Source organism: Stegodyphus dumicola, chromosome X1 (genome assembly GCF_044657685.1).
Source record: "Stegodyphus dumicola isolate Sdum_Otavi_A_Nest chromosome X1, ASM4465768v1".
In the NCBI taxonomy this organism is placed as follows: Eukaryota; Metazoa; Arthropoda; class Arachnida; order Araneae; family Eresidae; genus Stegodyphus; species Stegodyphus dumicola.
Genome location: NC_140780.1, coordinates 102,989,083 through 103,003,096, shown reverse-complemented (window position 1 = coordinate 103,003,096; position 14,014 = coordinate 102,989,083). Strand labels below are relative to the sequence as shown.

The 14,014-nt window shown below is 34.8% G+C and overlaps 1 protein-coding gene across 2 annotated transcripts in view; it reads right to left on the bottom strand.

The window, feature by feature from the left end:
- inaE (inactivation no afterpotential E) overlaps positions 1-14,014 on the bottom strand; it is a 295,275-nt gene that overhangs the window by 101,779 nt on the left and 179,482 nt on the right. For both annotated transcript variants that reach the window (XM_085808531.1, XM_085808532.1), the window contains exons 5-7: positions 12,258-12,342; positions 11,369-11,503; positions 61-138 (exon numbers count right to left, since the gene is read on the bottom strand). In XM_085808531.1, the coding sequence (XP_085664657.1) occupies positions 61-138; positions 11,369-11,503; positions 12,258-12,342 (298 nt within the window). The remainder of the gene's footprint in view (positions 1-60; positions 139-11,368; positions 11,504-12,257; positions 12,343-14,014) is intronic.

The following is a 14,014-nucleotide window of genomic DNA, read 5'->3' as shown; positions in this document are numbered from 1 at the left end:
GCCTAAAGTTCTGGAGAATTATGTATCATATTATGATTAAAAAGCAAAATTACAACTTACTGGATGCGTTATATCAAGGAATCTTGTAGCTGGAGTAATTGGAACTCCTGACAGAAACTGGTATGTATCATCATCTTGCTAAAAAGAACTGAATCATGAATAATTTTTTTTTAACAACGAAATTTAAAATTGAAGTTAAAAGTGAGAATACGTGTAGGTAATTGCAAATCTGAAATGCATGCTTTACAAATCTTGGTGAAAATATTCCATGTTTATCAATCTCCTTAAGATTAAAATGCAAATTCTAGAAATATTTTATCTTATATTAAATAAAATTATACTCATGACAGATGGAGTGAAGAGAGAAATAGGAATAAAGCTGAAATTAAATATTGTAAATATACTCAGTTTTCATTATATTAGATGAACAGCAAAGTATACATAAATACGTGTGCATATATAATGATGAACATAAGTGAAGGCACACTTTACATTTTCTCAATGAAAAAGGGGGAAAAACGGTGAAATTCATTATTTTTATCAAAACATATATCATTTATATAATCTTTCGAATATTATAAAGCTTACTACAAAATGCTAAATTAAAATTGATGAGTTTACAAAAATAAATAGAAATTTCAACCCATCAAAAGGAAGGATAGAAGGGAAAGCAAAACCGTTTTTGGCAACAGCCTTGAGCTATTTGGCATGGATTTCACCAATGTTTCATTGTTTCAGAAGACATTTTGTCCCCTTCCTCTGGGAGAAACCGTTAATGCAGTCCGCATTTAGTACATCATGTTTTCTTACCCTATTGTCAAGTTCTTTTTATAAATGTTCAATGAGATTTAAGTCAGGGGATTGAACAAGATGATTGAGAGTGTAGGACGTATGATAGAGTAACCACACACTGACAATACATGCCGCATGCTTGTGATCATTCCCTTGTTGAAAGTAGAAATTGTTGCATAAATGAAACTTAAGGACACTTGCTGAAGATTACATTTAACGATATTCAAATAGTCATGCCGGTCCATTGTGCAATCAAAGAACATAAGATACCTGACACCTGCACACGACATGTAGCCCTATGCCATCACTCTTTTGCCCTTGTATTTCAATGCTACTTGAACATGCTTTTCTCGAAGTTCAGTTGTCGGTTGTCTCCAAACTTAAATCCCTTCACTGAATTAATAAGAATTTACTTTCATCGGAAGACGATGCATTCGACCAAAATGCACTATCTTTATTTAAATGCTCTTTTTCAAAACGAAGTATTCTTTTTCTTTCGATTAGTTTTGCTTATATAAGGTTTTCTTCTGGTTACGCTAAATCTGTAACCAGTGCAATGAAAAATTCTGCGGATAATTTTTAAATGAATTACTTCGTTAAAGTCTTCCTTGAGTGTTGTTACGAAAGCATTTGAAGAAAGTTTTTTACTCACTTTTAACATATTCTTTATGGTGGGCACTAGCCGTTTTTTAAGCTTTCGCCGCTACTTAGGCCAGAAATTGTGGGCATTTTATTATGGAGGCATCTAATGGGCGGCCACCGTTACCTCCTGTGAGGAGACAGACAATTTACATCCATGCCCTCTCCGGGATTGGAAACTAAGCCCTACTTTAACAATATTGAAATTTTTTTTCTCTTTGCTACTTATCAGCTTTTTTGGACGGCCACTTCTTGCTGCATTTACCACGCTACCATACGATTTGAAATTTTTTATCACAGTTCTTACTGTGTATAAACTCCTATTCACTATTTCACCAATTTCTTTCTGTGATTTTTTTTTCTGTTTACATAAACAGATGATTATGTTTTTTTCTTCAGTCGCCATTTCTACATTCTTACTAGCTATTTCAAAATTTCGACGAACTAATCAGAAGTAGTCGAGCTTACGGATACGGATTATGAAGTTGTTTAAGGGGGCTTAGTAAGCTAGATAACAAAATTAAGCCTCTAGGTCATATCACTCCAAGGACGGTTGAGAAGGGTAAGGAAGGGTTGTCTCCTGTACTGCATGTGTACCAATCAGATGGAGAACGACGAGATACGAAATTCACCCTGCGCAAGAAAACAAGTAAAAGTCGGCAGTCAAAGCTAGGTTACAAAGTTATGGTCTCTAAGCATGTGAGTAGTAAATGATCTGATTAAATTATTCTGCTGAAATGATTTGGTAACTAAAGACATTTTTAAAATTTGCAGCATCACATCTAAATCCAGTTTTGAAGGAACGCTTATTAAAAGGTTTGGTAATGTGGTACACTATAGAGTTGATTTTCAAGTCATCATGTATCAGTTTGTTTCTAATCAGGTAATGAACATTTGCAATTTTTCTCAGTTATCTTATTCTTTTATACCTGAAGTTTATGAAAATTGGCCTTTGAGGCTGACGCCCAGGTTGCAAATGCGAGCATCGAATTGGCCTTACAGTGCATAGGTATATCCTTCTCTTTTTGCTGAGAGATAGTCCAGATTAATTTCCTAGGGGTACAACAAATGTTGGGTGGCTTTTCCTATGACGTTCTTGATACGACAAGTTCATGTGAGCCTTTAGCTAATGATAACCCCTAAATAACTTGCAGTATTTACATGGTTCACAGTTTACTCAAATAAGTAGAGGTTGCTCAATGCTATCTTCGGAATCTTGGTCCTTCTTACCAGTAGGAGCTTAGACTTTGAGGTGTTTATACTGTTTCTTCATTTCCTTCAGCAGCTCTCAATATCTAAAACAAAATACTGGAGTTTGGAGATCGCATTATTGGGTTGGATACAGCTTAAAGTTACTGCCGTATCAACAGCGTAACAAGCTAACATAGACTTATGAACTAATTTATCTGTGGGAAAAATCGATTACGTAAAAAAAGTAGAAAATGGGCCCAAGACAAGAACCATGAGGCTCTCCTGTAGTAATGTTGTTGAAGACTGAATAGACATTTCCTTGATTGATACTAAAATTTCGTCGGCAAGGAAGGAATTGAGGAGAAGAATAATTTCCCAACTAAAGTTTATATTGATTAGTCTGTGGATCAAACACTTATGCCATACGCGGTCAAATGCTCCCGCCACGTCTAGCATAAGAAGTGCCGTGCATTTCTCATGGTGCAGGACAGTCGGGAAAAATTCAATCAGCCTGACTGGTTGCTTTTAAGTAGACAGTTGCTTCCTGAATCCGTATTGATCGGAGGGAAGTAGTTGAAGATATGAATTCATCCTTTTTAGGATAATGCGTTTGTAAATTTTGTTGAGAATGAAAGCACACTTATAGGGGCGGAAATTTGGTGCTGTGCTTTACAGACATGGCGAGAACAAAGATCTTGTCAGCTTTACAAGACTGGAAAAATATCTTAGAGTCAGGCAGACATAATTACACTGATTTGTCGATAATATTAGAAGGTAAATTGCGTAACGTGTTGTAGGCAATTCGGTCAAGGCTCAAGGACTTTTCAATGTCCAACTTATTTATTATATTTTGAATTTCACCAGTAGTAATGAAGTCAGGTATAGGGCTTGCTGAGGGAACACAAATCAAAGAATAAACAAATTCATCAATTTGCGTGATTAACTCTGCGTCCACCAGTATCACGTTACGTCTGTTCAGAGAAAGTTCTCATTTTGTCAACATCTGAATACATAGCAGAGTTCGCAGCACAAATAGGCTGATTACACTTGTGTTTGTTCTTAAGAGATTTGATAAATTTCCTCAAGAATTCATCATTTAGCTCTATATCTGCAATTCTTTCTTCCCACTTTTCAGTACGGAATTCCTTTTTTTTAATCTTCTTGCTAAGGCGGTTTAACTCCGTTTTGATAGCCGGATTCCAAGTAAGCTGCCATTTACTATGTAGGCGGTTTCTTATTGCAATAAGTTGCTCTATATTTTTGGAGTTTTCTTACAGAAGGCTTTAGAGTCACCGTGCTTGTGGCTTCATGATAAGCGTCGTTTAAGCGCAGGGTAAATTTATCAGTTATTCTATCGATATCAAAGTGATTTGAGAGGCCTTTGCTTTTAAGCGGGTTAAACAGGATAAGGGGCTTCAGGATATTATGAAAAAGCAGCCAGTCTATGTGGGCTTTGACCTTGGTGATTTGAGTTTGAGATACCCTATGCACCTGTAATCAGGATGTGGTCCAAAACAGCCGTAGTATCTATTGCTATAGACATGCCATAGTTAGGAAGGATTAAGTCGAGAATGGCAGGTTGTCTTCCTGGGTGAAATTATCTATATGTATCTTCCTCAGGTGCATAGATTGAGATGGAATTATTGAGGATAAACTCATATAAGGCCTTGCCATTAAAATTAGTGCTTCTACAGCCCCAATCAATGTACTTTTTATTTATATCTCCGCCGAAAGTGATAGGCATGCTCTAAGGGATCATGGAGGAGAAGACACATTCAGTTAGCTTGTTGTCTGGAGGGTTGTACATTGCAGCGAAAAAAACGTCTTCGTAGCTTGGAAGAAAGACAGAAACCGTCACAATTTTGAGACCTTTGCTGTTGTCCTGGGAGATTAGGAAAAAGGAACTTTATTGTTTACATAAATCAAGACTCCGCCACCTCTGTGCTGGGACTTGTCACAACCACAGGAAAGGTAATTCAAAGTTTTTAATTCGTCACTTCATGTTACGTAAGTAAGTAATGGTTTCACAACAGAATCTGTGGCTTTGAAGGTAAGCATTTTTTGGAAGATTTGTATAAACTCGCAAATCCCAGAGTTCCTGATATATTTTACAAGGGCTTGCAAGTATCCTAGACCTTACTGGCGTCACTGGCTTTACTGGCTTCTTCTAGGAGTAGCAAGGGCCTCGGCCTAGTTTTGTTGGAATTTACACAGTCGGAGTAATTTCCAAGCCTGGGTTTGTCGGAGTTTGTGAGTTTAGGAAACACTACGCGTAGGAATCTGCTTCTCTCCTGTCAACTGACTGGAGTTTGTAAACATCCTCTGCGATTAAGTCGAAATTTCGTTCCATAATTCAAATCCAAGTTCAGAGCCATGGAATTTCAGTAGCAGATAATAAAACGATACAAATGCCGAACCACAATGAGCTCGCAAGGGGGTTTTGCAGCAAGCTTGAGGCAAAATTCCAGACACCAACTTTTTATGGGCAACTAATACATATACGCAGGACAGAAAAAAATTAAAAATAAAAACTAGAATCACGTCTAAGATTCTTGGCTGAAGAACAGCATCTAAGTCGAACGCTGTCCTCTATCTCACATCAATAAAAAAGGCCAAAAGGCTAATTTTCGAGCTTTCAGTACTACATCAGGTAAGTAAAAATGTTATTTGTCTTATATCACTCTGACTGTTATGCACAGAATGGCGCAATATAATTTAATTTGCATAAAACTTAACACTCTGCTTTTGTCTTTCATTTTCATGGGTTGAAAAATTCTATTTATTTTTGAAAATATATTAATTTGAATTTGAATTTAACATTTTATAATTATCTTCATAATGTTCTAAAGACCATATGCATAATATATGTTTTGAAAAAAATATTCAATTTTACAACTTTTTTCCAATTCTTCCAGAAAACGCAAAGTGTGCTGTATGTCTACCACTTTGTATAATGCACACTACTTCTCCAAAATTAATTCTGAGATGTAAATTCTCAAACAGCAAATACATCCGTTTGTTTTATTGCGTAAAACTTCCTGTTTTCATTAAAGGAATGCATGAAAATATCATGTGCAAAACTAGTTGGTCAAAAAATATTTTTTGTGCTAAACTAGTTTGACATAGAAAATATGCAAATTAGAAAATATGCAAAATTAAAATGGCTTGCCCGCGTTTGAGAGCTAAAATGTTCAAAGAAAATTTTCACAGAACATTTTCGTTGAGAATTAGCCTGATGTTAAATTGAATTAGCTTTGCTATATGAACACAAAGGAATATGCATAAGAGATTCACATAGTTGGTGGTTGTTGGAAGGTAGTGTAAAGGAATTAATGAAGTTCCCAATTTTGTTTATGTTACATATGGTATTTTCCTTTTATGAGAACAATTGCCAAAAAGTGGGAGAGTTATCCGGGAACCCATTTCAGATCATCTTAGGACCGTAATTGCCGCCATAATTATCATCACATTATTGGCCAAATACAATACCTGAGCGATTTCACCGAACTTTCCGAACAGCTACAGGTATAAGTGGGCGGGAGACGAGAATTACCCTATAGGTGTGCAGGTATAGTCACATCCACCTAATTGTTCAATGCCACCACAATTTTGACGAAGACCACACCGAGGAGCTGCCCGAGGATCTCCTACACCTTTTCCCTTACCACTAACTCATCGGAAGAACTTTGAGATCGCAGTGTATTTTGAGTGCCCCCAAATAGATAGTATGTACTTACAAACATTCATCCCTTCTGCGGGATTCGAACCCAAGCCCATCGGTATGACATTCAGTGTCACTAACCACTATACCATTTGGAAAGCTGAACTTTTCGAACAATGGCTATCAGCAATAGAAAAATTAGTATCCTCAACACTCCGAGATAAAAAATAAAGTACCAAAGGACTCTAAGCCCGGGCACAGCGCATTTGAACCCTTTGAACTCTCATATAAGAGAAGCATTAAAGTTGCGTCATCGGAATGAGACATTTAAAGAAGTTAAATACCCGACTTAATCTTTACGGATAAGTTAAGATTTTCCGGGTATAGCATGTATGAAGTGATCTAGTCTGCTATACATTATTCTGATCGAAATTTTTTAGGAAAAGCTGTTCTCTGGATTCCTCCAGCTATTCTTCAAGAACTGCAAACTCTGTCTTCATACAGGGATGTCAGTTATTGCTCTGTTACCGCAGGACACTTGACAGAAGGATGTCTGTTACATGTGCAGGATGCAACGTGAGTGCGAAGCTTGTGTCAAAATTAGGGGTTGTCACATCTCAAATGAAGGATTGTTTGTTTGTTTGTATGTTGTATATATATATATATACACACATACATGTTATGACTTTATAAAATGTCGTTGTTGATGGTACAGATGTTGATTTGATTTACTTGATTACCAAAGTACACGAAAGCTTGCTGCCTAAGGGAAAGGAGGCATTTGTGGAAGACTATCTAAGGCAAACTGGGTTGTATCTACATTACACAAGGAGAAAACACGAAAACGACAATTCAGCCAGCTCCCGTTTGTCGGCATTCGTATTTTGGTCGAACTACCAGGGTTCAGTGACTTTATCGCTCGGCCATTGATGGGACATAACAGATGCTGAAGTATACTATGGAAATATTTCAAAGGCATAATGATGCAATAAGAAGTAAAACTTAAAAAAAAAAATAAAAAAAAAAAAAAAGAAAAGAAAAGGGCAGTTGCGGCAGATTTAAATATTAACTTTCATTTTTATTGATATTTGAGGCCATAAATAACTTGACACACTAATCGTGACTGTTCCAGAACATTTACATTTTTTATTCTGTTGTGTTAAGAAGAGAGCAGCAAGCAAAATAAATGTACGATTATTTATGCCGCCCAACCGGAATAGTGGTTGGAATCGCTAAATGCCGTGCCGAAGGACCCGGTTTCGAATCCCGAAGAAGGCATGGATGTTTGCAAATGTGTAGTGTCGGTGCGGCATGGAGGCACTCTAAATATTCGGCGAGCCGAAAGTCCTCTCGTGGGGTTTGGTGGAAGGAGAGAGGGGTGGGAAACCCTCGGACCCGTCCTCCCCGGGGTGCTGTCCATCAAAATTGAGGGCGGAACTGAGCCAAATCGCACTGTCACCTGTTAAGTGCTCAAGGCTGTTGCCAACGACAGGAGTAATCTTGCACTCCTTCCCACGATGAATTTTATGGGCTTTGGCTGACTAACGTCAGAAAACTGAGCATCATCATCATCATCAACAACAACAACGATTATTTATAATAAAGCAATAAGTACACAGTTCTTTTATTGCTGAAAACTACTCTGTAGCTTCAGTGGCAGAGTTATAAGTAACCTGCTCTTCATACCACATAAAGGTTATGAATAAGTGTGTTTAATGCTTTTAGTAAGCAATGAGATCATTCCAAAGAATGAACTGTTTTAACCCATAATGCCTATGTCGGCATCGGTCACTCCTAAGGCCAGATGTGGTGGCCTCTTTATTATGGAGGCACCTAATAGGTGGGCCACCCTCGCCTCCTATGAAGGGACAGACAATTTTTACATCCATGCCTTCTTCGGGATTCGAACCCGGGTCCTTCGGTATCGCAGTCAGGTTCCCCTAACCACTATACTGTCTGGGAGGAGCTTTCGATTTTATTATTGACAAACATAAAAATAGTTGAGGCAAATTCCAGGGTCCTTTTATCATTCTCAAAAATCGTTTTATAATAAAACTATATATTTTAATTAGACCTATTATCAGTTTCTAATCAATAATAACAGAGGAATTTCATATCTTTTTGTAAAATGTCACCTTAGGTAGTGTCCATAAAAGCTAATTAGAATAAACTAAAATAGTATTTACAGTTTTAAATACAATAAAAATAAATTTTTTTCGGAAATGTTAATTTATTGAGACTTATGAAATTACATATAGTCATTTTGCTCTTTTTTGATTAAACTGATAAACAAGAATGAATTGTAAAGGAATAATGTTTCAGCCATTTTCTTTTAGAATTCTTGATTTACTTATGCAACTGCTGCTTGGCTATTAAACTGGTAAAAGTAATAATAAAATATCATCGTTACTTTTCTGCTTGTGAAGTGGAATCTTTCATATGAAAAATTAGATGACATAAAATGATATACGAGCTATAGAGTATTCCACAAATTTGAATACTGGATCTGTGCCCTTCATCCCAAACTTATAGTTACTTTATATTTGCTTATTAATATGCGTCAAATTATAAAGTTTCCTGAAGTATGGTACAGAATTTTATAAAAATTATTTTCAGGTGCAAGTAGGAAAACTCTGTAAATATGAAACATAACTGGAAATTCAAAGTTATGCTAAATAAGTACTTTCAAGAAGCTGGTTACAAATTTAGTGTTCGAATGTTTTTTTACTCAAAAAAATTGTTTGCTTTGTAAGTATTTCTAAATGCTTTGGATTTAAGACGGGGGATTGGAAGAAATGTTATGAAAGTTAGCGAATTTGTCCTGGAAAATGTTTGCAAATTTTTCACATAATGGAGTTGTATTTTTAACTGATTTAAGCATAATAAATACTTCACTAAGTGGAATCTTATGCTGTACAGAGGCTATCTAAAAATTCTAGATTTTATATTTACGAAACTCTACCATCCATAATAGATATATCATTTTTATTAAATTCTTTATCTTGTTTTGTACTCAGAAAGACATGTCTTTGATCAATGGTTAATGAAGAAAGGCTAATTGTAGCTATCTTTTCGAACATCTTGTGTTACAGCTCATCAAGTAGTAAATTTCACTCTTTCTTCATCGAGAAAATCAAAATCAAGTTTATCATATATGCCTCATATTCTTTCCGTATGGGAGCTATTCTTTTCTAATGTAAAAGTCAAAGATGTTTCTTGCATTTTGTTACAAGTTTACCATGAAAATATGGTTTTATACTCTCATGACCAAACGCATATAATACTACCGACACTTCCAGAGATCTGTGACCTAACGGATCTCTAGAAGTACCGGAAGCCAATTTGTGGGATCGTGCAAGTCACAGTCGCAAACAGATACCACGTTTTAAGGCCCCTCAATTTATCAAAAATATTTTAAAAAATGATATACATACCATGACTCTTCAGATGAGGGGCTTTCAAAAGTTTAGGTAGACTGACCCTTCACTTGATATATTCGCCAGTGATGTGTATCTTTTATATTGGTGTTTCCAGATACAATTTTTAATTGCTTTAGTGTTTTTTGTTATTTTCCTTAAATGTAAATGAGATTTAAGCAAGTTTTCTCGAAAAAACATTTCAGCCAAAGGCGTCACTTCTCGTAGCAGATACCTGTCGCATATTTGTTACACACCTATGAATTAATCTGACGTCCAGACAAAAATGTAAGTTGAAGGTTATTATCTTAATATTAACAGAGAATCAGTGAATTTCAGAATGAAATTTCAGACAATTTTCTTCTGGTAAGACGACCCAAGTTCGAACCCAGGCCAAAGCGTTAGCTATAGGGTTGGCTTTCGTGGTTTTCCCATGTGTAACGAGAATACCAGCTGGTTTTCCTTACAAATTCCTCTACAAAGGCATTGCGACCAGACAGCTCTCATGAGCTTTGCCATATCCAAATAATTTAATCATTTTCTGGTAAGAACAGGAAATCCAATTTATTTGCTTTGGAAACATTTTTATATTTTAAAGATTCTTTTGTTTTTTATATTATGTGGTATGAGAAGATACCTATGTCAAATGATGCGCATCTTTATTTACCCAGAATAGCCATAAACATAAACATTCACGATGGTACAACGGTTGTGGAATTTAATCATTCACTGCAGTGTGACAGTAAGGAGCGCTAATCGTTAGTTGTAATTAAATAAATATACGGTCTCCTGAGGTTCTCTTCCTAATATTGTATTTAATTCAATAAAATAATGGAATACGGGACAGTCATTGTGCTCACCTGTTAGTGTACTTTTTATATTATAGGTCACGTCTGTTTGATTCTTGCATGTATTTTACTCTGAAAATTATTTTTTGCATCACGAAAGAATACTGCTATAGAATATTTGATTTCCCGGTTTAGGTGTGGTAAAATATGGTAGAGATGTTTATTTAAGCGAAGAAGCACATTTGAATGGATTTCTAAGGAAAATGGGTGCTTTGACCTTTCTTATACATGGCAGAAATCATGAAAACCACATGAAATCAGCTTAATTATGTCACTAAGTATCTAATTTGGTGTTTACTATCAGTATTTCACTGCTTAAAGTACTTAACTCTTAGTAGGCCTTATGTCAGGGAAAGTAAGTTAATTTGCTTTAAGCGAAATATTTTTACGACATTATAATTTACTATTCCAATTATTATTATGGCACTATAATTTACATTAAGCCTTTCTTAGAAATGATCATAAATCTGACTAAATTAAAATAACTTGAAAATGGCTTTTTCATATTTATTTATTTATTTTTTCCTTTTGTATGACATGCGTTTTGCATGTTACTTAGCACTAACTTATTCATTTTCTATGCCTTTTGTAACTGAAATATAAACAGGAATATAGGTTACGTAAATTGAAGCAGACAAAAGGAAGGCTTTTATTTCAGAATCAGAATGCGTTTGGTAAGCTTCTGCCAGTTCCTTGTTTACTGTGGGTAAGATATATTAAACCAATTCTATTTGGAACAAAGAATCAACAATGCTACATGTTAAATGGTTTATTGCATAAAATAGTCTTCATTGGTCTAATAATTGGTTGGTAATAATTACCTTGTTCACAATGCTTTGTCTCTCAAATCTCTGTAGTTTTCTCAGGAGTACGAGGCCAGCTACAACATCTGATGGTACAACATCCAGATCACGAAAAAAGTCTGACAATAGTTTTGCTATATCAGCAAAATTGTTCTGAAAAATAAATCAAAATTCACAAAGGATAAATCAAGTTTGATCATAAGCAGCCAGCTTTGTTGTTCACTGTGACTCATAATTGACAAGATTAAAAATAAAAAGGCTGTTATAGAAAGTCAGAGTAATGTTCTGCTTTGAGGATTATCAGAGACACAAATTTCTGCATTATTAGAAGATTTAATTTGCCATTTATTATTTTTTATAAACGGAAATGCTGCAGTTTTATTCCTGGCTGATTTGATGTATTAATTTACGTTTTTGAATAGATAGCGAATTGCAAATATTTTATAATTAATTTTCAAGTTATTTCGATATCAGTGTATGCTAACATATACCATTTCCCACTTAAGCGAGAATGCGTGTATATGTGAAGCAAATACTTCTATCTAAGTCGTCTGTTTATAACAGTTTCAACATTCATGTGAACAGTTGAATCGATTCAAAACTTGCATCAAAAAAAGAATTGTAATTGTCAAAGTAATCATTAATTACCCTTGACCGCGCAATTTCCTGTTTTCAGTTGAACTAATAACAGAAGCGCAATAAATTGCAAAATATAGCAGACACTTTGTTTTATTATATGTAGTTTCAACAGTAGTAATTACAGTACCTATATGAAAGTATTTTCCTACTCAATAATGCAGGAAATGAAAAAAAAAAAAAGAATATTAGTTCATCATAGATATTCTTTTAAGACAGAGAAGTAGTGTAAATTAAGCATAAGGATACAAAATACTATTTTTTTAGTTACCCTTTGTCGATCTGAATGTCCCATGCAGCAAAACAGGAGACGACACCTTCTATTCCAGCTGTCTTGATACTCCCTCATGGCTTTCCTTAAATAAGTTAAAAAGACAAAATCCAATTTGTTAAACTAAAGTTTAGGCGATTATTTTTATGATATGATGAAAAAACGCTCTTTGCTATACAATAATTTATTAAATCGTTTTAAAATGTTTTAAACTTTCTTGCTCTTAAAATAAAATTGAATGTTAGTTTGAAAGCAGGCCATAGCATTTGTGCGGATCACAGTTAGTAGTTTTAAATTGAACGTATGCCTTTTGAGAGAGGGTGTAGTAGGCATGACCAATTCCAGATGCCTGAGATACTGATTATTTGATATCTGATAAAATGAGAATTTATTTGAGCATTAAAAATTGAAGCAGGTTTTCAGCTTCCAGTTCCGTTAGCTCATAAACTGACGAATGAACATGTGTATCTGATACAAGTCTTGATCAATCCCTTTTCAGATGTCATGTCTTTTAGCGCCTGATAGATCTGCAAATTCTAGAAACTGACAAATATTTTTCTCTTTTGCATTAGGAATGATTCCACTTAATCCATGCTTAATAAATATTTCTAGACATAAGAACATGAAACACAAAAGAGCTGAAGCAAAAATACATGGATTCTGTTATATGGGATTATTAGAATAATTCTCATGTGGTTTGTAGGAAATATATATATATATATATATATTTGCTACAATGTTTTGTGCTAAGATTTCGAAAGTAAAGAGAAGAGTGCTTATCTAAATATGTAACTGTAAGGCACAGTTTAAATCAAATAATTATTTTTTTAAGAATATTCATAGACTTCAATAACTGAGACGCAGTCTTTGCATTTAATATATAAATAGATTCAAGAACTATCTAGGTTTTGCAAGAACGGGAAAGAAATTCATGTTTGTGTTTAACTTTTTGAAACATTGTTACGAGACAAAGAGCACTAGAACCTTAACTTTATGTAAAGAAAGGCTTAAATTGAAAGAAATTTTTAGCCTTCTCATTTATTAGTCATGTGATTGATTAGTTTAGAATTATTCAGGTTTGGTAAAGCACTCAAGTGCTGTCTCTCCGTAGTCTTCTATGAATGGGGAGAGCTTTCAAAATATAGTTAAATTTCTCTAAGGCCTTGGCGGAGGACTTTTTAAGTAAAACTGGCTAGTAATCACATTATACCCAGGCATAACCACGAAAACTCCCATACAGCCAACTCGTTCATCAATATTTGAACCCAGGTCGAACTATCATTATCCAGCAGTTTTTCCGCTTGGCCGTTGGTAAGACATATTCATGTCTCTGGATTTTTTGTACAACTAATTTACCGTGAAATGTATTCAACAAGTCAGAATTTAAATTCAAAGAAATCTTGTGCCCTATAAATAGTTCTGAAGAATTTATAAAAGAGTACAGTGACAATCAAAGAATTTAATGCAAACAATACATAATATAAGTCCGACAAAAAAAAAAAAAAAACAAGCTAGGGTAGTTAATTCCATAAGCATTATAAAGTTCACTTTATTAATCAAATTTCAAGCTTAAATTAACTTTTCAGTAACTCGTCTACTTTCATGCAGTATCCTTTTCAGAAGCAGGCGAACTTATACACTCAAGTTACGAGAAAAAAAGCGCCGTGAAAAAAATTTGACGTGATGGTGTTTGAAGTCTAACGTCTATGGTATTATTTGGTTACCGAGTACTTGAAATTCCCGCACACCGAGGCTGG